This window comes from Balaenoptera ricei, chromosome 19, assembly GCF_028023285.1.
Source record: "Balaenoptera ricei isolate mBalRic1 chromosome 19, mBalRic1.hap2, whole genome shotgun sequence".
In the NCBI taxonomy this organism is placed as follows: domain Eukaryota; kingdom Metazoa; phylum Chordata; class Mammalia; order Artiodactyla; family Balaenopteridae; genus Balaenoptera; species Balaenoptera ricei.
The window spans coordinates 11108611-11134318 of record NC_082657.1 but is presented as its reverse complement, the minus strand read 5'-3'; the positions used below and the strand labels follow the sequence as shown (position 1 = coordinate 11134318).

The following is a 25708-nucleotide window of genomic DNA, read 5'->3' as shown; positions in this document are numbered from 1 at the left end:
CATGTGGGAGATACACACACACACACAGGAATATTATTCATCCATAAAAGGTGAAACCCTGCCATTTGCAACAGCATGGATGGACCTTGAGGGTATTATGCTAAATGAAATAAATCAGACAGAGAAAAACAAATAATATATGGTTTTGCTCATATGTGGGATATAGAAAAAATAAATAAATAAATGAACAAACCAAATCAAACCAAATGTGTAGATATAGAGAATAGAGTGGTGGTTGACAGAGGGGAAGGAGTAGGGGGTGGGTGCGGGAAGGTGAAATGGTTAAAGGGAGTGTGTGGCTTCACCACACTGACTCCATTTTGTCAACTCCATCTCAGGCCCACAGTCCTACCCTCTCCCTTTTCTGAGTGACTGAACTTTAGCCTACTCACAAGGAATGTGCCCAAGCCAGATAAGTTCCCTATCAATTTTTACCCTTGCCTACATCTGATACGAAAACTGGAAGAATGTCTTTGCTGGTGCAGATAGATGGTCAGTGGTCATGAGACCCCCAGAGAGAGGATAAATCCCCAGTTCTTGTCAGTGTGGGTATGCTTCTTACTTGGTAGTCAGATTCTATTTTTAGCTTCGGCCCCTTTAAACTCCCCTGTACCCTTTTCGATGACATGGAGTGCAGCTGCGAATGCTTCTGGATCATCCATCCACCAGATCTTTCCTGCCTGTATGTAAGTTACCCATAATAAACTTCATAATTGCACTTTATGGAGTGGCCTGCTTCATATTTCAGTCTCAAAGTTCCTTCTCAGTTCAGAGGATATTACTCGATATCTTGGCTTCCCAACAGGGGGTCAACTGTAGAGTCATGGATGGAAGCTAAATTTTCGGTGGTAAGCACGCCTTAGTGTATACAGAAGTAGAAATATAATGTTGTACACATGAAACATATAATGTTATAAACCAATGTCACCTTGATTTAAAAAAGAAAGAAAAGAAATAATGGCTCCAAACTTCCCAAATCTGGGAAAATGTATGACATCCAGATTCAAGAAGCCATATAGGGGCTTCCCTGGTGGGGCAGTGGTTAAGAATCTGCCTGCCAATGCAGGGGACACGGGTTTGAGCCCTGGTCCAGGAGGATCCCACATGCTGCGGAGCAACTAAGCCCCTGCACCACAACTACTGAAGCCCGCATGCCTAGAGCCCGTGCTCCACAACAGGAGAAACCACTGCAATGAGAAGTTTGCACACCGCAATGAAGACCCAACACAGCCAAAAATAAATAAATAAATTTATTAAAAAATGAAGCCATATAGACTCAAAATAGGATGAATCCAAAGTAATCCACAGTGAGACAAATTGTAATCAAATTGTCAAAAGTCAAAGACAAAGAGAGAATTTTGAAAGCAACAAGAGAAAAGCAATTCGTCATGTACAAGGGGACCCCTATAAGACTCTCAGCAGATTTCTCAGCAGATGTCTTGCAGGCCAGAGGGAGTGGGATAATATGCTGAGGGAGTTCATCACCACTAGACCTGCCTTACAAGAAATGCTAAAGGAAGTTCTTCAAGTGGAAATGATGCTAAACAGCAACATGAAAGAATACGAAAGTAAAAAGCTCCCTGGAAAAGGTAAATGTATAGACAAATACAGAATTCTGTGATATTGTAATGGTGGTGCATAAATCACGTTTAATTCTGGAATAGAGATTAAAATACAGAAGTAAAAATAATTATAACTACAAAAATATGTTAGTAGATACACAATATGAAGACATAATTTGTGACATCAATAACATAAAATATGTGTGAGGGGAGAAATAAGTGTTGAGCATTTGTATATGATGGAAGTTAAGTTGTTATCAGCTTAATATAGCTTGTTTTAAGATGTTTTGTTTAAGTCCCATGTTAACCAAAAAGAAAATGCCTATAGAAGGTACACAAAAGAAAATGAGAAAGGAATCAAAGCACATCACCACACACACCAAGAGAAAAAAAAATCAATGAAACAGAAAGGAAGATAGCAAGAAGGGAAAAGAGTGACAAAAAAGCTGTAAGACAAACAGAAAACAATTAACAAATGACAATAGTAAGTCCTTCCCTGTTAATTATTACTTTAGATGTAAATGGATTAAACTTCTCCATCAAAAGACAGAATGGCTGAATGAATGAAAAAAAAACAAGATCCAACTATATTCTGTCTACAAGAGACTCACTTCAGATTTAAAGACACACAGAGGCTGAAAGTGAAAGTATGGAAAAAGGCATACCATGCAAATTGTAAGTGAAAGCAAGGGTGGCCATACTTATATTATACAAAATAGACTTTGTCAAAAGTTCGAGCAAGGCATAAAAATACCAAGTGAAAACACCTGAAAGTTTACTACCTTGTTATAATGCTTCTTAGTATTTCTTAGTATCTTCTAACACATATACATGTAAATAACAGAGATGTATGTATGTATTTTACACTTTTAACAGGCATTTTTTTTCACATCACTTACCTATAAGTTTCTCCTCTGCACATACCTTCACAAGCTCCCACACTCCCCTTGTGTAGAGCATTGTTTAAAATCTGGCATACATATCCCATAACTTTCTCCATGTTCATACAGTAATACATACACAAATACACACAGTTGCCTTCAATTTCTATATTAAAAACTTTAAAATTTCATCACAAATTCTTTATAATAAATATATTTTAAAAGTATACAATTGTGTAAATACAATCCAGCATAAGAAATAGAATACATAAAATAACTTTGAATCCTTTTGCCAATTTATCTCTTCATCTTCCTGCCTTCTTGTAGCTACCACATTCCTGAATTTTATCATATCCTTTTTTTAAAAAAATTAATTAATTTATTTTTGGCTGCATTGGGTCTTCGTTGCTGCACACGGGCTTTCTCTAGTTGCTGCGAGCGGGGGCTACTCTTCATTGCAGTGCGCAGGCTTCTCATTGTGGTGGCTTCTCTTATTGCAGAGCATGGGCTCTAGGCACACAGGCTTCAGTAGTTGTGGCTCGTGGGCTCTAGAATGCAGGCTCAGTAGTTGTGGTGCACAGGCTTAGTTGCTCCGCAGCATGTGGGATCTTCCTGGACCAGGGCTCAAACCTGTGTCCCCTGCATTGGCGGGCAGATTCTTAACCACTGAGCCACCAGGGAAGTCCCCTTGTTTTTTATTATGTACCACTTACACACAAAATATCATTTGTTTTGCCTCTTTTAAAAGTTTTATGAATGGAATTATACTGTATGTATATATCTATAACTCTTTATCATATTTGTTAAATTCAGTCATTTTCACTGCTGTGCACTATCCCACTGTATAGGTACTCCACACCTAATTAAACATCCTACTTCTGATGGGCATGTTTCATTTCCAGATTTGTTACTGCAATGATATTAGAGAAAGCAATGCTATTGATTTTTTTCTCATGTGTCAGTACTTCTAATGTTGTGCACGTCAAATTATAGTAAAAAGACAACTCTAAACAAGATGCAGCCCATCTATTTCCATGAACAGCACACTGTATTACAGTAAACCAAGTTTATATTCAACCATCAAATGTGGTTCTCCCATTAGTTCACTTTGTGATGGGTCATTAAGAATACCTTCAAATCCAGTAGTTTCATCATTACCCCTCAAAATATCCAATGAAAGGTTTGAGCTTGGAAGAAATGGAAGACGCTGAACCTGCTGCACTGCCTTGAATTCCATTTGTAGTTTTAGTGGAGCAAATAGACCCTGGATGTTTCTCAGTGTGGAAAAGTTCATTTTATCTTGATCGAGCTGGAATTTTTTTCCTGATAATTCAAGAGGATGACTGGGCAAAAGTTCATTTTTCACACAAGAAAAACCTTTTTGAAGAAGATCATGACTTTCAAAAGGTCCACTTGCTGAAAGTTCAGTAACTGGAATACTGTCCTTTAGCTGAGATCCAAGTCCTCTGGCATTCATCTTCAACTAGCTCTGCAAACAGCCTCTCAGCCTGTTACCCAATGCTACTGATTTTGATGACAGAGAAATCGTTTTAAGGATTTTTAGCTGTGATGAAGCCAATTAGGGTGAAGCAAATGAGAGACTTTTGGAAAAAAGGTTAGAAAAGAAAATCCTTTTTTGGCACACATATACAATGGAATATTACTCAGCCATAAAAAGAAATGAAATTGAGTTATTTGTAGTGAGGTGGATGGACCTAGAGTCTGTCATGCAGAGTGAAGTAAGTCAGAAAGAGAAAAACAAATACCGTATGCTAACGCACATATATGGAATCTAAAAAGGCAGTACTGATGAACCTAGTGGCAGGGCAGGGATAAAGACACAGATGTAGGAATGGACTTGAGGACACAGTGGGGGAAGGGGAAGCTGGGACGAAGTGAGAGAGTAGCATGGACATATGTAAAATGGATGGCTAGTGGGAAGCTGCTGCATAGCACAGGGAGATCAGCTCGGTGCTTTGTGACGACCTAGAGGGGTGGGATAGGGAGGATGGGAGGGAGGCTCTAGAGGGAGAGGATATGGGGATATATGTATCCTTATAGCTGATTCACTTTGTTGTACAACAGAAACTAACACAACATTGTAAAGCAATTATACTCCAATAAAGATGTTAAAAAAAAGAAAATCCTTTTTTTTCAGGAACACTTGGGACTTTATTCTGAACTTGTAATAGTAAAGGAATTTTATCTTTTTCCCTAACACTATATCCATTAACTGTTCATCTATTTTTACCTACCATTTCAGATCAGAAAAAAAGTCTGTCAGAAGAAACTACAGCTATTTTGGTTCAGAACTGCCAACTGCAACAGGCCCTGCCTAGGAAATGGAAACCTGGTTTTGTATATTTAGAATATTTTAAAACGCAATGATAACTCTTAAAAATAAAACAAGTAGTTTTCTGATTGACTATAATTATGTAGTCTCAAACAGGTTCCTTGCCTTGTCTGACCTATAAGCTAGGACATCTGATTACCTAATTCTGGGCTCTGCTCTAATCTATCTTCATGTACCCGTGGGAAGTTATTTCTTTAATCCAGGGTTTTCAAAGTTATTTGCTCAAGTTCTCTTAACATCATGAAGACTGGAAGCCTACCTCAGCCACTTCAAGACTGGCTGTTACTTTGATTTCTTCTTTCTTTTTCAGTTATGCTGACGTGCATTCTTTCCCAGAAAACATCTTTGATTCATCATAAAACGTCCAAATCTTTTGGCAGATAAATTGCAAGTCTTTTTTCTGCATATCAAATTTGATTCTCCAAGAAGATGTAGTAACACTCTTCTATTTTATAGGTAACGAAACTGGATTATTGTCACTCACTATCAAAACACACAGTCACAATTTCCAGGCACATATAGTGGTTGGTAGTCAGATAATCAAACTAACATGCCAAGCTAGATAACACTGTACTGTTTTTCAATCCCAGCTGGACAGTGTTCCACTTTCACAATTACCATGGTATGCACACAAAAGAAAAGCCTATCAGAAAAAACATCTTACAAATATTGTCATCTTCGGTTACTGACATTAACAGAAATACACAAAGACACAGACCTCCTCAAGTCTCAGTCCTACAGAGACCTTCTCACAGGTCTCCATGGTCACAATATCCATTCACGACCACTTATTGTTGCTTTCCAACAGTAGCATATAACCTCTGATACAAACTGCCTTACACCTAAGGAAACAAAGATTCACATTTGCAGAAACTATCTCATGAAAATAAACAAGTCTACACAGGGTTCCAGACACCGAATCGGACCCACAAGCGCACCCAAAGCAAGACACATTCATCTTTTCAACTGCCAGACCCTGCTCCAGTCTCTCGTGCCCAGGTAAGCTCGTGACCCCGCTCAGGGTCATTCCCACGGACTTTACCCAGGATGCCCCCGCTCACTGAGGCCTAAGTCCCTGGTCACGCGCCCCCTCCTTCTCTCCCCCCCGCTCTGGACTCCAGAATGCGTTCCTCAGCCTTCGCTGAGAACCTCTTAATTCGCCTACAGCCACGCTAAAGACTACTGAGTCACTAGGCTCGACCAAGACTCGAACTACTCCTTCCAGCTAAGACCAGAGATTCGGGTGGGCTTTGGAAAAGGCGCCTCTGATAGGCGGAGCCGAGTTGCATGCTGGGAGCATTCTGAAGGTCCAGGTTCCCAGCTTCTGGGGATTCGCCTGCCGCGAACTACATTTCCCAGAAGTCTCAGGGCACAGGACCTCTCGGGGCAGGGCGAGATTGCCTGCGGAGAGCGCCTGGAAACGCCGGGCTCCGAGCTTTAGAGGATGTTCCGGCTCTTATTTCCCATGAGCCTCTGGGCCCAAACTAACCTCCGTTTCTGGGTCCCTTTCCGGTGTTTTCGAGATTTTTGGACTCTGCTCGGTGAGTTGGTCGCGTCCGTGGAAGTGATCAGCGCCGGGTGAGGGTGGGAGGGCTCAGCGGACTTCGCCAGAGCCTTGTCGGAGCCAGCAGTGCGTGTGGGGGTGACGCTGGGAGGCGCTCGACGTGAGAAGGCCCGGGCAGCGGATAGGGCGAGTCGTGTCCGGAGGCTCAAGCCTGTGTGTGAACGAGAGGCTGAGAAGGTTGGTGTGTGACAGACGGCGTGACAGGGCCGGGATGTGTCTCCCTAACGGTGTGTGCGATTGGGAATGTGTGACGGGGTCATGAAGTGCGTGGCCTTGTTTGTAGGTGTGGTTTGCTTGGGCGGGCTGCTCTAGTTTTCTTCTAGACTCTCTTAGGGGCTGCCAGAGTTAAGTGACCGCAAGAAAAGAATTCTAGGACTAAGCCCTAGAATGTACGTTTCCAGTAAGAAGGTACAGATCTAGTTTTGGGATGAAAATTTGACATCTGGACGTGTCCTCGTGACAGGCTCCTGGAAAGACATGATTGGGAGGTCCCACAGGTGGGATTCCTAGAAAAGTCACCTCCTTGGGGGACCAGCTACCTGTTTCAGCTCCACTACAAACAGACCTCTGTCCCCAAGAATTGTTGTCAACTCAACTCCAGTTTCCCTTTGAATTCCGTTTGTGTATGTGTGGATGAAGGCAGATGTGGCCCTGGAGGGTGTTTTGTTTTGTTTTGTTTTTAGTTAGGTTTGTCTGTGTTCCAAGAAATACTGGTGTCTCGTGACTTCTCCCCACCCCTCCTGCTGCCCCTAACGCCCACCCCCGCCCCCAACCCTAGTTGCTGCTGGGTTTCTAAGAAGGACCCTGAGAAGGACAGAATTGTGGCATATTTAGAAATCAAGGTTCAGGTGAATTTGTGTTTCTTTTTTATTCATAGTTATTTTTGTTTTTAGATCATGACACTATTTGCTTTTCTTGACCAGAAATATCTTGACTATTTGTCAAGACACTTGACTAGTAATGTCTATCTTGGGTCTTCCTTCTGGTGAATGACCCATCATGCTGGTGCCTCCCTCTTCCCAGAGGCTATTGTCCTTTTCCTCAGTCAGTAGCCATCTGTTTATATGGCAAATTGTTCAAATCCTCCAGTACATTTTCCCTTTCTGAGCAATTTTTTTTTTTTTTGACCCTACCGCGTGGCACGCAGGATCCTAGTTCCCCGACCAGGGGTGGAACCCGCCCCTCCCCCGTGCAGTGGAAGGGCGGGGCGGAGTCTTAACACTGGACCGCCAGGGAAGTCCCTAAGCATTCTGGTGGTATAGAAGCACACCTCCTCCAGGAGGTGGGCTGGAGGTGGGATGTTAGGGCTTTATTTTAGACTATGATTACTTGAGGAGATTAGCATTTAGGTGGTATCGAATACAAATTAGTTTTTATCTGCTCCACAGTCATGGTTTTCAAAACAAGGCAAGGTAGGAGGGGATTGGTTATTTCAGGTAGTAAATTACAATGTTATGAGGCTTTCAGGGGTGGCAATGTGATTGAGCTTTGAGCATGGTGTTGCCGAGTCCAAGCTCAAACTGCTTGCCCCAGGACAGGCCGATAAATCGAGAGACGAGTTGTTGGGGCAAAGAATAGCGACTTTATTCAGAAAGCCAGCAGATGGAGAAGACGGTGGGCTCATGTCCCAAAGAAGCATCTGGCCTGAATTAGAATTCAGGCGTCTTTTATACTGAAAGGGGAGGGAGTGAAGCCAGACATTTCCTGGTTTCTGTCAGCCTCTGGAGGGGATGTGTTAATTTTTTCCTCCCTGTAGGCATTCATAGGTGGATCTGGTCAGGATATTTCCTGTGAGCTAAACAAAGGTATTTTAGCTTAATGCTCATTACCTGGGGGGTTTAGGCAGGGTTCCCAGAGATGGGCCATTATGTATAATTTAAGCTTATAGGCAACATCCCTTTAGTGATTAACTTGTAATAGAACATAAAGGTTCTTCCCTATTACAGTAGTGGTTTGCAGTTTGTACCCACAAGGGCAGAGACTTTCAGATAATATTTAGGTAGAAATCTGCAGCATTGCTAAACATGAGTTATTTCAGGTCCAATTCTGTGTGGGTTGTGAGAGGTAGTACTGTGCTGTCGTTAAGAGTAAGGCTCTGGATCTAGAGCATCTGGATCCAGCTCTACCTGTTACTTGCTATGTGAGTGTAGATAAACGACTCAGGCTCTCTGTGCCATGTCTACAAAATTGGAACAAAGTAATACCTACCTAATGGAGTTATAATGATGTAAGTTGAGTTCATATGTGTAAAGCTCCATAGAACAGTGCCTGCCCCATGATACAGGCTTAGTAAATATTAAGATTTGCTGTTATGTGGTGATTCTGGATCATTCCACATCAACTTTTTATAGATCAAAATATGAAGAGAAGTAAAATGATTGTGGTGGGTGCTTGCGAGTTTGAGAAAGTTACCAGGGGCTCAAATGGTCTAGAACAGGAAATCTTAACCTGAGGTCTTCTTATTCCATTTATAAGCATCCAGGTGATCACAGATCCCTTGAAATAGAGACAGAATTTTTGTAAATATTTGTAAATTAATTTTCTAAGTGGGCAGAGTGTCTCTAATTTCATGAGATTACTGAGTATGCGTGACCCCAAAAAGATCTAGCTCCATTTGTCTGGAATAAAATTATAATAGCTTGGAAGGAGCTTTTACAAATTTAGCATCCGATGAAATGGAAACAGTTAAGTAAATGCAGTATACCATTTGATGGAATAATATGCACCTAATAAACATTATGTTTATAAAGAATCAAAAGAAGGGAAAATGTAAATGATAAAATATCAAGCAATAGTTATAGTTATGAACAAAAGTATTTAAGAATATTATGAGTTATATATGGATCCCATCCAATAAGAGAGTTTTGAAAGACATTTTTCAAGGATTGTATCCAAATGTTTTAAATTGACCATTCAGTGAAGAATTAGAGAGGTGTAGCCACACTTGTTAAGTATCTACTCTGTACCAAATATTGTTCTGTTTATACGCATATATTTCCTTGCTGTGACTTTGAAGGGGACTTACATAATTCATGTTCATTCACAGGAGGATCTTGACAGTGAAAGTGTCTCGCTGTAGTGAGGAGCTACAGCTACAAGATGTTGAAGAGCTGGTAGGTGTCATTTGTTTCAGACCCACCGATTTTCAGTGTTGGGCCTGTTTGTTCAGTTTTCCTAATGACTGAATTCCCTGTCACTCAGTTTTTTACATTTGGAAATATCTTTATTTTTCTGATTATGGAGTTAATGCAGGTTTGTTGCAAAAAATTCAGCAATCCAGGGAATGTGTAGAGAAGGAAGTTGAAATTATATCCTGTGGAGTTAATCATCCCTAATATTTTCATGTATTTTTATTCAGTTGCTTAAGACAGGACAGGATCACTTAAGCACACCTGATCTAAAGCTACTTTTTCCTTCTGCAGCTCTGGCTTTTCTGGACTCTGTGCTTCACCAGTAGAGGAACCCTATGGAGCATTAATTAGTTCCTGCAATTCTAGAACCATGACTGATGTAAGTTGGTATTTCTCGCTCCTTGAAGTGTTGTGATTTTTAGGTCACGTGAATCTTTTCCTGAATTAACCCTAAAGCTTTCTACTTAACAAAACCCCATCCCTGAACCTGCTTCTCAGTTCCTTCTGTTCCAGTAAAGGATGATGCCAAATAGCCCAGCGTCCTCCCTCTGTGCCTTTTCCAATCAGTGCCATCATATTAATTGAGCACATTACTCAACATCTCCTGTGGTTCAGTCTTCCATCAAGAGCAGTGAAAGAAAGGAGTCCTTTAAGGGAAATATTTGAGTGTCTGTCAAAGAGTAATGTAAAGAAATACAGAGAACAATCAGCTCGCTTTTATTTGTATACAAGGAAAACCAACAGTAGATTGAGTTCATCTTTCAAAGGCACAAAGAGGATTCATAGAAGAAGGAAAGAGGAGAGAATGAAAGACTGCAGACATTTGGAAAGCAACAGTTTCCCTCTTTCAAGCTAAGATGCTGATTAGCTCATGTGCTATCTAGAAAAAGATGGCTGAAGTTCCCCCAATAGTTTTTCTTTTTCAGGCTAAGATACAGCTAGCAAAGAAGTCAGTCAGGATACTCTGCCCTTAGCCAGCTGGATGGCCACCCACGAGAACAGTTTCAGTAGTCTGTGTATTCTCTGGAAGAGCTTTGGTGTTTAACTGGGACGTATCCATGGCAGGCTGTCTTGGGTCTTGCCTTTTGTTATCGCTTCCATCTTTGTTCGGCCAGGGCTGCCCCATTTCCCTTATCAGAATTTCTCATTCCCAAGACAGGTCTGCGGTGTGATGAGTTAGTGATGAGGGTCCCTTTGGACCACACAGGAAAACGTGGAACTTCTTCACAGACCTGAGTTTTCCAAAAAGACAAGATGGAATTTGGAATTTCTTTGTCTTAGCCTCAGTTTGTATGAGATCACATGCTTTGCAAGCTTTTACGATTAGAGCGGGGAGTGAGTGGTTCTTTCCAGGGACTCCCTTATCAGTAAACACCAGTGTCAAAGTCTGTTTAGTTATTGACCAGGATGTGACATCTGTGTTGTGTCTGATATCCTCTATCGATATTCTCCAACTCAGGAACAAGGAATGTGTTAAGCATCAGGTGGTTGATGTTACCATGTAAAAAGATGATCCAGATTCTTAAGTACTGGCTGATAATAGACTCCTAGAATTAAGAAAATCTTGGAAGTTTTGTTCAACCTAAATGTATAGTTATTAATCTCATATATCCATATGATGAACTGAATTGCAGCTAATAAAAACATTTTATGTATTCGATTCATCATAATAAGAAAAAATGCTGATGATATAATCTCACAGCATGGTTCACTTGAGGCTTAATGATAGTCCTTAATTTAATTGAAATCATTTTTCTAAAATAAGAGATTTTATAGTACATTTGGAAAAAAAGTTTTCATGTTTTTTTGGTATTTCTTAAAGGGAAAAGATGGTGTAGCAGTTCACATTTATAAAGAATTTATGAGACTTCCCTGGTGACGCACTGGTTAAGAATCCTCCTGCCAATGCAGGGGACATGGGTTCGGGCCCTGGTCCAGGAAGATCCCACATGCCGCGGAACAACTAAGCCCCTGTGCCACAACTACTGAGCCTGCACTCTAGAGCCCACGAGCCACAACTGCTGAAGCGCGCGCGCCTAGGGCCCTTGCTCCGCAACAGGAGAAGTCACTGCAATGAGAAGCCCATGCACCACAACGAACAGTAGCCCCTGCTTGCCACAACTAGAGAAAGCCCGCACAGCAACGAAGACCCAACGCAGCCATAAATAAATAAATAAATAAATAAATAAATAAATAAATAAGAATTTATGAAGCAGGCACTTAGCAGGTTGTATGTATGTATACACACCCGTAAACGCCCCCATCCCCTTCCCCCAACACTATTTTTATTTAATAGAAGAGAAACATTATTTTATGCATTATCAGACAGGTCTGGATAGCTGAGTTACCTCACAGTATCCAGGAAGTTCTTTCTGCTGTAATAGGTTTCTTCTAGAACATGTAGACACTCTGCTTTAGTCATACTAATTTCTTTACTTTTCCCTACCCATACGTCTCATAGGCGTCCAGCCGACTTGATTGTTATATTTTCCTCTTCTTATAGTTTATGCTTCATACTCCTCTTTTTTCCTCTTGGAAATAGTGTCTAAATTTCTTTAATTTCACAAGTAATGTGTGGGTTTTTGGTTTTAGGGCTTGGTGACATTCAGGGATGTGGCCGTCGACTTCTCTCAGGAGGAGTGGGAATTCCTGGACCCTGCTCAGAGGGACTTATACGTGGATGTGATGTTGGAGAACTATAGCAACTTGGTCTCACTGGGTAAGTTCATCTGCCTGAAATAGTTTAGAATCTCCTCTCTGGAACATCAGCTTTCTGCACTAGGAATTACAGGGCTGTCTTTGAAGAAACCAGGTGAATTTCTCCTCTGTGTTCTCAAAGGAATGTTTTGGTATTTGTTGGCTTAGAAATGGGTTCATTGAGCACCTCGATCGTCCCATCCCTCAGTGAGCTTCAACCTTCCTCTGGCCCTTCCTGTAATGGCCTCTCTTCTTTAATGACCAAGGAGCTGGATTTGCATTATGGAGTGTTTATTTCATAACCACTGTCAAAGAAACCAGATTTCATACTGTGTTTAGCTTCAACATTTCTATAGATGATCTGTGCCCTTGCTACTCAAAGTGTGGTTCTTTTGTATTAGGAACCATAGAAAGGCCAGAGCAGAGTTAGTGAAGGAGAGAATACCAAGAAGTGAGTCAGGGAGACAGGCAGGGCCCAGGTGACAGGCAGCATTGTTGGTTTTGGAGAAGAATGTGGAATGTTCTCTTAGTGGTTAGAAGCCATGATTTGCTTTATGTGGGGTTTTAATTTTTTTATTGTTAAGTATTACACAAATACCTATCATCAGTTTCTTCCAGGGCTTGTTAGAGGAACTTTTTTTTAAAAAATTAATTAATTAATTTATTTATTTTTGGCTGCATTGGGTCTTCGTTGCTATGTGTGGGCTTTCTCTACTTGCATCAAGAGGAGGCTACTCTTCGTTGCGGTGCGCGGGCTTCTCCTTGCAGTGGCTTCTCTTGTTGCGGAGCCTGGGCTCTAGGTGCGCGGGCTTCAGTAGTTGTGGCATGCGGGCTCAGTAGTTGAGGCTTGTGGGCTCTAGAGCGCAGGCTCAGTAGTTGTGGCGCACGGGCTTAGTTGCTCCGCAGCATGTGGGATCTTCCTGGACCAGAGATCGAACCCATGTCCCCTGCACTGGCAGGCGGATTCTTTTTTTTTTTTTTCATATCTTTATTGGAGTATGATTGCTTTACAATGTTGCATTAGTTTCTGTTATACAACAAAGTGAATCAGCTATAAGTATACATATCCCCTCCCTCTTGAGCCTCCCTCCCATCCTCCCTGTCCCACCCCTCTAGGTCGTCACAAAGCACGGAGCTGATCTCCCTGTGCTGTGCAGCAGCTTCCCACTAGCCATTCATTTTATATTTGGTAGTGTGTATATGTCAGTGCTACTCTCTCACTTCATCCCAGCCCCCACCCCCCTACCCCCCTACCCCCTCTCTGGCCCCGTGTCCTCAAGTCTGTTCTCTAAGTCTGCGTCTTTATTCGGCAGGTGGATTCTTAACCACTGCACCACCAGGGAAGTCCCTGGGGCTTGTTAGAAATGCAGCTCGTCGAGTCCTACCCCAGAGCTGCAGAACAGAATCTACATTTACACAAGATCCCCAGGTGATTTTTATGCATACTAAAGAATCGCTGCCCTTTGTATATTCTGACCCATGTATGGGGAGTACAGCTAGAAACAGGATCCTGACATACTCTGGCTTTCAAAAGAGCCTCTCCACTTTATGTAGCAGTGGATTGAATGAACAGAAATTCATACTAAGTGAATACGTTCCTTTACTTCCAACATATTTGAAGTTGAAAGTTACAATCTGTGAACTTTGCACTTTACAAAGTTAAATCCTACACTAAGTTAAATCCTAGAAATGTCTCACAAAACTTGTTTCCACTTAAGCAAAATAACAACAGTAACAATAATAATGGTAATAGTTAACATTGTGCTTGCTATAAACCAGGCCCTGTTCTAAGCAGAGCAAATACATGAACTTATTTAACTTTTACAACATCCCCAGGAGGTAGGTACTATTTTTAACCCTTTTTATAGATGAGATTACTGAGGCACATACAGTTTAAGTGCCCTCCCAAGGTCACACAGCTGGTGGGGATGCAGTGGCAACAACTGAACCTAGGAAGTCTGGCTCCAGAATCTGTGTTCTTAACCACTGTGTTCTGTTTGCTCTAAAGAGATAGAACCTGAATGAGTCTAAAACAAGATTATTTTCCTACTTATATGATCTCATGTTCTTCATTCCCACCATCCTTCTCTTCTCTGAAGTCTTCATCAATATTATTTTCACCTTTACTTTACTGCAAATTTAACCAAATGTTTTGCCCTTATAATTAAAAAAAAAACACAACAAAACCTTTACACCATTTGGCATTTCTTTTCTTGCAAACAGACACTCCATTTCTAAGCCAGATATGATGACATTATTGGAGCAAGGAAAAGAGCCTTGGGTAGTTGAGGGGTGGGTAGGGTACAAGAAGTTGGATCCCAGGAAGGCAAAGGCAGGAGGGAACCATCAGTGCAGGAACAACCTCACAGGTCACAGAGGAGGAGAAGGGGGAACAGCTGGGATGGTGTTTGGAAACTCCTTATGAAGGACCAAGGCCTGTGGAGTGAAGGCCCAACACCTGGGAGGAGATAGAGATCTCAGTTTGAGCTACAAAAGGAACTTCATCTTCATCTCATTTCCCAGGCTCCTTGTTTTTCTTCTTATAATTCCCTCCCATTTCAGTGAGGAAAGTGTTCTTTTTTGTTCCCAATGGAACCATTTTACTTACATGTTGGATGCAGCTGCTTTCCAGCTCTTTTGCATTTGTGTGTGTATGTGAATGAATATACATATTCATTCATAAATTCTTCAAACGTTTGGAGTGCCTACTCCTAGCCAGGCATTGTACTGGGCACTATTAATACAATCAGGAACAAGATTGATAACTTGCTCATTCTCATGCACTTTATGTAGTTGAGGAGAAACATAAAATAAGTACACAAGTAGATAAATAGTATCATGTAATGAAACATGTTGTTCAGGAGAGGCAAACAGCATAAGAGAATAGAAAATGATGAGAATTGATAGGGCCAATTCAGATAAGATGGTCAGGGAAAGCTTTCTTGAATAGAGACATGAAACCTGGGATCAAGTTATATGAATACCTGGGGGAGGAATATATCAATCACAGTGAACGGCAAAGGCCCTAAGGTTGGTAAGGAACTTTATTGGAAGAACTCTAAGAAGGCCAGGGTAGAGTTAGTAAAGGAGCATGTGCTAAGAATTTGGGCCACAGAGATAGGCAAGGGCTAGATAGTATACAGTTTTGGGGTTTTTGTCTTAAGAATATATATATTTTTAGATTATATTCCATTATAGGTTAATACAAGATACTGAATATAGTTCCTTATGCTGTACAGTAAATCCTTGTTGTTTATTCTGTGTATAGTAGTTTGTATCTGTTAATCCGATACTCCTAATTTATTCCCCCCCCCCCCACTTTCCCCTTTGGTAACCATAAGTTTGTTTTCTATGTCTGTGAGTCTGCTTCTGTTTTGTATATAGATGCATTTGTACTATTTCTTAGATTCCACATATAAGTGATATCATATAATATTTGTCTTTCTCTGACTTACTTCACTTAGTATGATATTCTCTAGGTCCATCCATGTTGCTGCAAATGGCAATATTTCATTCTTTTTTATGGCTGAGTAATATTCCATTGTGTATATACACCACATCTTTTAAAACGAATTGTCTATTGATGGGCACTTGGGTTGTTTCCATGCCTTGGCTATTGTAAATAGTGCCACTATAAACATTGGGGTGCACATATCTTTCCGAATTGGAGTTTTCATCTTTTTGGAATATATGCCCAGGAATGGGATTGCTGGATCATATGGTAGCTCTATTTTTAGTTTTTTAAGAAACCTCCATACTGTTTTCCATAGTGAGTGCACCAATTTATATTCCTACCAACACTGTATGAGGGTTCCCTTTTCGCCACACCCTCTCCAGCATTTATTATTTGTAGACTTTTTGATGGTGGCCATTCTGACCGGTGTGAGGTGATACCTCATTGCAGTTTTGATTTGCATTTCTCTAGTACTTACCGATGTTGAGCATCCTTTCATGTGCCTGTTGGCCATCTGTATGTCTTCTTTGGAAAAATGTCTATTTAGGTCTTCTGCCTATTTTTTGATTGGGTTGTTTGTTTTTTTGATACTGATTTGTATGAGCTGTTCGTGTATTTTGGAAATTAACCCGTTGGTCGCATCATTTGCAAATATTTTCTCCCACTCTGTATGTTGTCTTTTCATTTTGTTGATGATTTCTTTTGTTATGCAAAAGCTGTTAAGTTTGATTAGGTCCCATTTGTTTATTTTTGCTTTTATTTCTCTTGCCTTGGGAGACTGGTCTAAGAAAATACTTCCACGATTTATGTCCAAGAATGTTTTGCCTGTTTCTCTTCTAGGAGTTTTATGGTGTCATGTCTTAATATTTACGTCTTTAAACCATTTTGTATATGGTGTGAGGGAGTGTTCTGATTTCATTGATTTACATGTAGCTGTTCTGCTTTCCCAACACCACTTGTTGAAGAGACTGTCTTTTTTTCATTGTATGTCTTGCCTCCTTTGTCATAGATTAATTGACCGTAGATGTATGGGTTTATTTCAGGGCTCTCTATTCTGTTGCATTGATCAATACGCTGTTTTGATTATTGTAGCTTTGTAATATTGTCTGAAGTCTGGAAGTGTTATGCCTCCAGCTTTTTTTCCTCTCAGGATTACTTTTTCAATTCTGTGTCTTTTGTGGTTCTATATAAATTTTAGGATTATTTGTTCTAGTTCTGTGAAAAATGAGACAAACAACAATGAAAACACAACCTTACAAATCTATGGGATGCACCAAAGCAGTTCTAAGAAGTTCACAGCGATAAAGGCCTTCCTCAAGATATAAGAAAAATTTCAAATAAACAACCTAACCCACCACCTAAAAGAATTAGAAAAAGAAGAACAAACAAAACCGAAAGTCAGCAGAAGGAAGGACATAATAAAGATCAGAGAAGAAATAAATAAAAAAGAGATCAAAACAACAATAGAAAAGGTCAATAAAACCAGGAGCTGGTTTTTTGAAAAGATAAACAAAATCGACAAACCTCTAGCCAGGCTCACCAAGAAGAAAAGAGATAGAACCCAAATAAACGAAATAAGAAATGAAAGAGAAGAAATAACAACCAATACCATGAAAATACAAAAAATCATAAGAGAATACTGTGAACAGTTATATGCCAACAAATTGGACAACCTAGAAGAAATGGACAAGTTTCTAGAAACATACAGCCTGCCAAAACTGAATCAAGAAGAAACAGATAATTTGAAGAGACTGATCACTAGAAATGAAATAGGATCTGTAATTTAAAAAAACTCCATTCAAACAAAAAGTCCAGGACTGGATGGCTTCTCTGGGGGATTATACCAAACATACAAAGAAGAACTTCTACCTATCTTCTCAAACTACTCCAAAAGATTGAAGAGAGAATGCTTCCAAATTCATTCTATAAAGCCATCATCACCCTGATACCAAAACCAGACAAAGACACTACAAACAAAGAAGATTACAGGCCAATATCAATGATGAATATAGATGCAAAAATTCTCAACAAAATATAAACAAACTGAATCTAACAATACATAAAAATGATCATACTCCATGATCAGTTGGATTCGTTCCAGGGTCACAAGGCTGGTTCAACATATGCAAATCAATCACTGTGATACATACACCACATTAACAAAAGAAAAGAGAAAAACCACATGATTATCTGAATAGACACAGAAAAAGCATTTGATAAAATTCAACATCCATTCGTGATAAAAACTCTCACTAAAGTGGGTATAGAGGGAACATATCTCAACATAATAAAAGCCATTTACAACAAACCCACAGCCAACATATCAATAGTATTCAGTGGTGAAAAGCTGAAAGCCTTCTCACTAACTTCAGGAACAAGACAAGGGTGCCCACTCCCACCACTTCTATTCTACAAAGTATTGGAAGTCCTAGCCACAGAATTCAGACAAGAAAAAGAAATAAAAGGTATCCAAATTGGAAGGGAGGAGGTAAAATTGTCACTATTTGCAAATGACATGATACTCCATATAGAGAACCGTAAAGACTTCACACAAAAACTATCAGAACTAAAAAATAAATTCAGCAAGGTAGCAGGATGCAAGATTAGTATACAGAAATCTGTTGCATTTCTTTATACTAACAGTGAAATACCAGAAAGTTAAAAAAAAAAAAAATTCCATTTAAAATCATGTCCAAAAAAAAGTACCTAGGAATAAACTTAACCAAGGAGGTGAAAGACCTATATGCTGAAAACTATAAAACATTGATAAAGGAAATTAAAAATGATTCAAAGAAATGGAAAGATATCCCATGTTCTTGGATTACAAGAATTAATATCGTTAACATGACCATACTACCCAAAGCAATCTACAGATTTAATGCATTCCCTGTCAAAATACCCATTTCTTGTTACTTCTGAAGATTCCAGCCCTGTTATTTTGTACAGTGTTCTTCAGTTTGGGTTTGTCTGCTCTTTCCTCATGATTAGATTTGGATTATGCATCTTTGGCAGGAGTATCACAGAACTGATGGTGTGTTCTCCTTGCATTCTGTCAGGTGGAGCAAATGATTTGCCATTACTGATGATGCTTACTTTGAGCAGGTGATTATGGTAGTGTCCACCGGCCTCCTCCGTGTAAAGTTAATCTTTTTTCCTTTAATGAGCCTTTTGTGAGGAGGAACTTTGAGACTATTAAGTATTGTATTCCTCTTCAAACTTTCAACTTATTCATATGTTGGATTTCTAGTCCGTGGGTTGTAATCTGTTCTTCCCATTATTTATTTTGAAGCTGGTCCTGGATTTGACCAGTGGGAATTCTCTCAACAGTGGTTTCTGTGTCCTTTGGCATGTCTCCATCACACTTAGAGCACCTCCTTATTTTCTGCCCAGCACCATGTTCCAGGCTCATGTTGCACTTTCCCTGCTCCAGCCCTAAAGTCAGCCATTTCTTCAAGGTGTCCTGGTTCCTTTTAGGTGAGAATGCTATTTAGAAGCCAAAATCTGGGTACTAGATTTGCTCACTGCTGCTGGGGTATGGCTGTCCCTAGGCCCTCTCAGTGGACAGAGTAGGGAATATGTTTATATGCATAAATACATACACATGCACACACATTTACATCTGTAGATTGAAACCATGAGTTCATACAGATATCTCCAATTCCATTTCAACACTACAGGTTTCATTTCAGCTTATTCTCTTTCCATATTTCTACTCCCTTTTCTGACAGTGAAAAACCTGGGTTCCATTATCCTTAATGTATTTATTGTCAACCCTTGAACAACATGGGTTTGAACTATTCAGGTCCACTTATATGCAGATTATTTTTCAATAAATATACAGTTGACCCTTCATTTCCATGCGTTCTGCATCTGTGGAAAAGGAGGGCCGATTATGGGACTTAGCATCCTCAGGTATCCGAGGTGGGTTCTGGAACCAATCCCCCAAGGATCCTGAGAGACAACTGTACTTATTTGATCAAACTCTCTATGTGTAACCAGTCTTCTATGATCACCACCACCACCACCACCACCTTGATCACGTGATTGCCTGTCTCATCCCACTTGGGCTGTGACAACCCACGCCAGGTCACTCACACACAGACACTTGTCCTTACCCTGCTTGCATTCTGACTTCTGACATAGGACAACCCTTTTATACTGAAACCCTCCTCATGCTGGTTGACCTTTAGTACCCTGCTCTGGGGCTTCATTTTATTAAATCTTGACCCTTGAGGATGCATTTTTAGAATATTCTGTGTGATGAAATGGGAAGTCTCCATTAAGCTCTTTTGCTGTATACTAAGGTGCAGTGGTTGCCTTGAGGGAAACCACCTGTGCCGATGTTTGAATTGTGAGTTAAACTAGCTGCTTTTTTCATGGAACACAGTTTTGTTTTTGTTTTTGTTTTTTCCCTTGGAAGAATGAGACAAACTATGGTTCTTTAGGCTTGGGTATTTGGAAAACATTTTCTTGTAAATGAGCCTGTCACTTTAAGAACAACTAAAACTATTTGTTGCCAATGATAAAATTCAAACTTTTAAGTAAAAATTAGAATTGTGTGAAGCTTATATCTATTATTTTGAGCTTTACAGCTTCCCAATAAATAAAAAAATTTCTGGTGAGGTGATATTATTAATGTGATTTTTTGATATCATGTAATGAAATATGTCAACATTTCAAAGATCTGCATAACTCAGTGAACTACTGTTTTTCAGATAACCAGTACATAGTACAAAATTATGCTTGGATAAAAAATCATCCAAAGTGCAATGGATTTTAAGGTAACATAGTATGAAAAGTTCACCAGTATGGTTGCATATTCCACATTGGAACTAATCTTTAAGAAACCACCAGGTCTCAATTTTTACTGTAGTATCAAAGAATAACACCCACAATTACCTGAGCAGGTTCATAGACTATTCTGCTATTTTACAATTACACATCTGTGGGAGGCTGGATTTTCTTCATATCCTTCAACCAAAATAGCATTGCTACAGATTGAATGCAAAACCAGATGTGAGAATCCAGTTGTCTTCTGTTAAACCAGATATTAAAGAGATTTGCAGAAGATTAAAACAATAGTTCATTAATTTTTTGGTTTGGGAAAATTTAATTATTTAATGTTATTTGTTAACATTTAATGATTTATTGTGACTTTAAAATGAATTAATAAATCTTTAAATTTCTATTTTAATTTCTAATATGGTAAATGTCAAAAGATATAACTCACATAAACAAAACCTCTTTTGGGTCCTCAGTGCTTTTTTTTTTTTTAAACATCTAAAAAGAAGTTAAACCTGTATTCATTTACTAACACTGTTAAGCATTACACAGAAACATTCAAGTCCAAGTAATTATAATACAAGCCCAATTCAAATTTATTGAACTATTTGTTGATGCTAAGTTGTACAAAACTGTACTCCTTTTAGTTGACATTTGGTCATCTCAAAGTAGTTGTAATATTAGGTTAGTCAATTTAAATACTGTGGCTTCCTTTTGGATATACACACAGTCTTTACACCCAAATGTAAATGTATACAAAGCAATAAGACATTGTTCAATAAAATAGCAATAGTTAGTGCAGTTTAGTCCTGTGCAGTTTTATTCATGATTAAAATTACTTCCCACAATCACATCCACAGTACTCATCCACCATTTAATAACTCAACCAAAATATTATACAATCACCGATAGGCAAAAATACTAGATTTGTATATTTTGTATTTCAAATATACTTATGCATGTGCAAGCAAGGGATTTACCAATATTTAAGAGTATAAGAGATACTGAGACCAGAAATTTTGAGAACTACTGCTCCACGGTGTGGTTCTTACTTTCAATATATGTCCTTTGAGAGGCCTCAGATAAATGCTTGGGGGTGTTCACTGAGGTCTTTCCATTCAGGTTGGGTTGGCACTCCAGTGTACAACCTCTAGAATCTCTGAGAGTACCCCAGTCACATTGTGGAGAGGCACCTTGTGGATGCATAACGACATTCGGTTACAGATCCAAGGGAGAATCCCCGTATAGATTCCCGGAACTTCTTTGCATGACTTCTTTCTCTGATAAATCTTGAACCACAAATTCCAGTCACCTTAGCAGCCCTGAACTCAGATCCTAATATCCTTTGCCCGGTGACTTGACTAGTGGAAGGGCACATTTGGTTTAAGAGACCATTTACACAGGAAGATGAGGGACTTGTTAAAGTGATCTTTGTGGAATCCTCCAGAAAACTGTCATATCAGAACATTAATATCACAAGACCTGAAAAATCAAAGCTGAGTTTGTTGTTGGACAGGGGAGAGGCTTGTGCTTAGGAATTCAGTAGGTCTCCTGATTGAGTTCACTTATGGGTATTCTTTTCAATTTGTCTTTATTTCTACTATAAAGAGCTTTTTTTCTGGTAAAGGCAATAAAATGTGTGGTTTTCTTGTTTTCTTTCAGATTTGGAGTCAACATATGAGACCAAAAATACATTTGCAAAAAAGGACATTTTTGAAATAAATTTTCCCCAACAGGAGATAAAGGAAAGAAGTAAAACCCTTGGCTTTGAGGCATTCCTTTTCAAAAATAATTGGAAGTGTAAGAGAAGATTTGAGGGCCTCCAGGGACATCAAGAGGGATACTTCAGTCAAATGATAATCAGCTATGAAAAAGTGCCCACTTACAGAAAACGTAAATCTCTTACTGCACATCAAAAAATTCATAATCAAGAGAAACCCTACGTTTGTAAGGAATGTGGGAAGGCTTGTAGTCATGGCTCAAAACTTGTTCAACATGAGAGAATTCATATGGCTGAAAAACATTTTGAATGTAAAGAATGTGGGAAAGACTTTTTAAGTGCCTACCAACTCACTGTGCATCAGAGATTTCATACTGGTGAGAAACCTTATGAATGTAAGGAATGTGGGAAGACCTTTAGTTGGGGATCAAGCCTTGTTAAACATGAGAGAATTCATACTGGCGAGAAGCCCTATGAATGTAAAGAATGTGGGAAGACCTTCAGTCGTGGCTATCACCTTACTCAACATCAGAAAATTCATATTGGTGTGAAATCTTATGAATGTAAAGAATGTGGAAAGGCCTTTTTTTGGGGCTCAAGCCTTGCTAAACATGAGATAATTCATACAGGTGAGAAACCTTATAAATGTAAAGAATGTGGGAAGGCCTTCAGTCGTGGCTATCAACTTACTCAGCATCATAAAATCCACACTGGTAAGAAACCTTATGTATGTAAAATATGTGGAAAGGCTTTTTGTTGGGGCTATCAACTTACTCGACATCAGTTATTTCATACTGGCAAGAAACCCTATGAATGTAAGGAATGTGGGAAGACTTTTAATTGTGGCTCAAGTCTGGTTCAACATGAGAGAATCCATACTGGTGAGAAACCCTATGAATGTAAAGAATGTGGAAAGGCCTTTAGTCGAGGCTATCACCTTACTCAACATCAGAAAATCCATACTGGTGAGAAACCCTTTGAATGTAAAGAATGTGGGAAGGCCTTTAGTTGGGGTTCAAGCCTTGTTAAACATGAGAGAATCCATACTGGTGAGAAATCCTATGAATGTAAAGAATGTGGAAAAGCCTTTGGTAGTGGCTATCAACTTACTCGACATCAGATATTTCATACTGGCAAGAAACCCTATGAATGTAAGGAATGTGGGAAGACTTTTAATTGTGGCTCAAGTCTGGTTCAACATGAGAGAATCCATACTGGTGAGAAACCCTATGAATGTAAAGAATGTGGAAAGGCCTTTAGTCGAGGCTGTCACCTTACTCAACATCAGAAAATCCATACTGGTGAGAAACCTTTTAAATGTAAGGAATGTGGGAAGGCCTTTAGTTGGGGTTCAAGCCTTGTTAAACATGAGAGAGTTCATACTGGTGAGAAATCCTATGAATGTAAAGACTGTGGGAAGGCCTTTGGTAGTGGCTATCAACTTCGTGTTCATCAGAGATTTCATACTGGCAAGAAACCTTATCAATGTAAGGAATTTGGAAAGACATTTACTTGTGGCTCAAGCCATGTTCAACATGAAAGAACTAATAATAATGATAAACCCTACAAATATAAAGAATGTGGGGAAGCCTTTATATGGACAGCTTACTCAAATAAGACAGTTGATGCTGGTGAAACTTTATGATTGAAGAGATGTGAAAGAACATAATTTTGTGTATGTACAGACAACTTACTTAACATGAGGAGAAGTCTTACTCTTGGGAAACCTTATGAATGTAGGGAATGTGCAAAAGCCTTACCTGTGTATGGACAATTCACTTGATACCAGAAAATTCATACTAGTGAGAAATATTTTGAAAATGAGGAATATGAAAAGGCCTTTAGACTTCTGTATGATCTTATTGAACATCTATACTGATGTGAAGCCATGTAAATGCAGGGAATGTGTAAAGATCTTTATTTAATTCATGGTACAAAGTCTCATAAACATTGGAAAAATGCTCATTACTCTTTAAGGGAAGGATGTAAATTTAATTTGGTTCTTGCCCTGCATATCAGAGAATTCATACTGCTGTGAAATCCTGTGAATTTAAGGAATGTGGGAAGACTTGTAGACATGGTAAACATCTTAGAATACATCAGGGAATTCATCCAAATGAGAAATCCTTTGAATTAGAATTGTAGGAAGGCTTTTAGACAAGTGCTACTCAAACTATTGGCCAGAGACTTTTTGCCAGTTCACAGAATTGTTACCTGTCAATCATGAGATAAATGCAGAAAGTGAGAGTGTCTGGAAACTTTGATAGCAATTTGATTTTGCCATAACATCATTATATTTTACAAAAGTATCAGTCGATGAATGATTGGAAATTAAAAACAAAAAGTTTGTCCTTTCTTAGATAATTTGGGAGACAGCATTCACTTTTTAAAACATGAGACAAGTCACAATTTGACTTAATTAGAAGAAGAAATCCCTCCCTTGTTACCTCCCTAATTAAAGTAGCAGACTATTCATTCCATAGGAAGATTTGGCTAATGTGGGAATCACAATTTCCTTTTGCCCATAAGAGCATAGAGAATTTTTACCAGATATGTTGATTTAGTGAATGAATAGAAGCTTTCCAACACTATTCAATCTTTGTTAAACTTCAACAACCTCTTCCTAGAGAATAACCCTGTTAATATCACAAATGTAGGAAACACCTTATCCATGGCAGAAACCATACTTATTTTTATCACCATTCTACCTCCTTATTACTTGTGGGATGTTGGGCAAACTGCTTATCCCCTCTGGGCATCATGTTTAAAATGCTGGTGATGGTAGTTCTGTAGTAGTGCTGTTTAGAGATTGGATGGATGTAGTATGGCTCAAATCCTTGGAAGAGTATCTAGTATGTAGCCTGTGCTCAATACATACTATTGTTCTTATTATCATCATCATAAATATTACTACTGGCGAAGTCTTAGGAGAAGAATGCCCATTTCGTATAATGAATTTAGAAAAGCTTCCCATAACCACTCATCCATTTGAATTTCAGGTGGTTCATTCTGGATAAAAGATCTAGTAAAATGTGAAGAATTTGAGAGGATTTTTATTCATAATTTATCCCTTAAGCTGCATCAAAAATTAAGACTAAAAAGAAACATTTTGGATTTAGTAAGTGTTAAGATGTTGGGATTATACCTGGAGAAGAATCAGAGAGAAATGTGAAGCAATTTGCTGTAATGAATCCCAACAGACAAGTAGTAATTAAAATTCTCTACTCACTTTTTGAGGTAAATTAGAAATTAAAGAGAACAAAAAGAAAACTGTCCATTTTGGAATTCTTTACCAAAACTTTATTATGATCATTTTTTAGACATTCAGAAAAATTTAAAGAACAGTATAATGAACATCCATCTACTCTCTACATAGAATCAAGAATTCTAAACATTTGGCCATTTTTGCTTTCTGAATATATATTCACACATGGCATTTGGTTGTCATGTCTCTAGATTTTAGTCTTGAACAGACTTTTTGAAGATTTCAGGAAAGCTATTTTATAGAATGCCATACATTCTAGATTTTGTTTGTTCTCTCATAGTGAAATTTAATTTGTACCT

At 39.1% G+C, this 25708-nt stretch overlaps 2 protein-coding genes and 1 pseudogene across 2 annotated transcripts; 1 reads left to right on the top strand and 2 right to left on the bottom strand.

The window, feature by feature from the left end:
- LOC132353967 (carcinoembryonic antigen-related cell adhesion molecule 1-like) overlaps nucleotides 1-25708 on the bottom strand; it is a 902477-nt pseudogene that overhangs the window by 447049 nt on the left and 429720 nt on the right.
- On the bottom strand, nucleotides 3477-3946 carry LOC132353593 (proteasome maturation protein-like). Its single transcript, XM_059904899.1, has one exon. The coding sequence runs from the start codon at nucleotides 3918-3920 to the stop codon at nucleotides 3495-3497; it is 426 nt and encodes a 141-aa protein (XP_059760882.1). The 5' UTR covers nucleotides 3921-3946; the 3' UTR covers nucleotides 3477-3494.
- On the top strand, nucleotides 6204-25538 carry ZNF283 (zinc finger protein 283). Its single transcript, XM_059904992.1, has 5 exons — nucleotides 6204-6337; nucleotides 9407-9473; nucleotides 9783-9870; nucleotides 12084-12210; nucleotides 22087-25538. Exons 2-5 carry the CDS (start codon nucleotides 9460-9462, stop codon nucleotides 23787-23789), a joined length of 1932 nt encoding a protein of 643 aa, XP_059760975.1. The 5' UTR covers nucleotides 6204-6337; nucleotides 9407-9459; the 3' UTR covers nucleotides 23790-25538.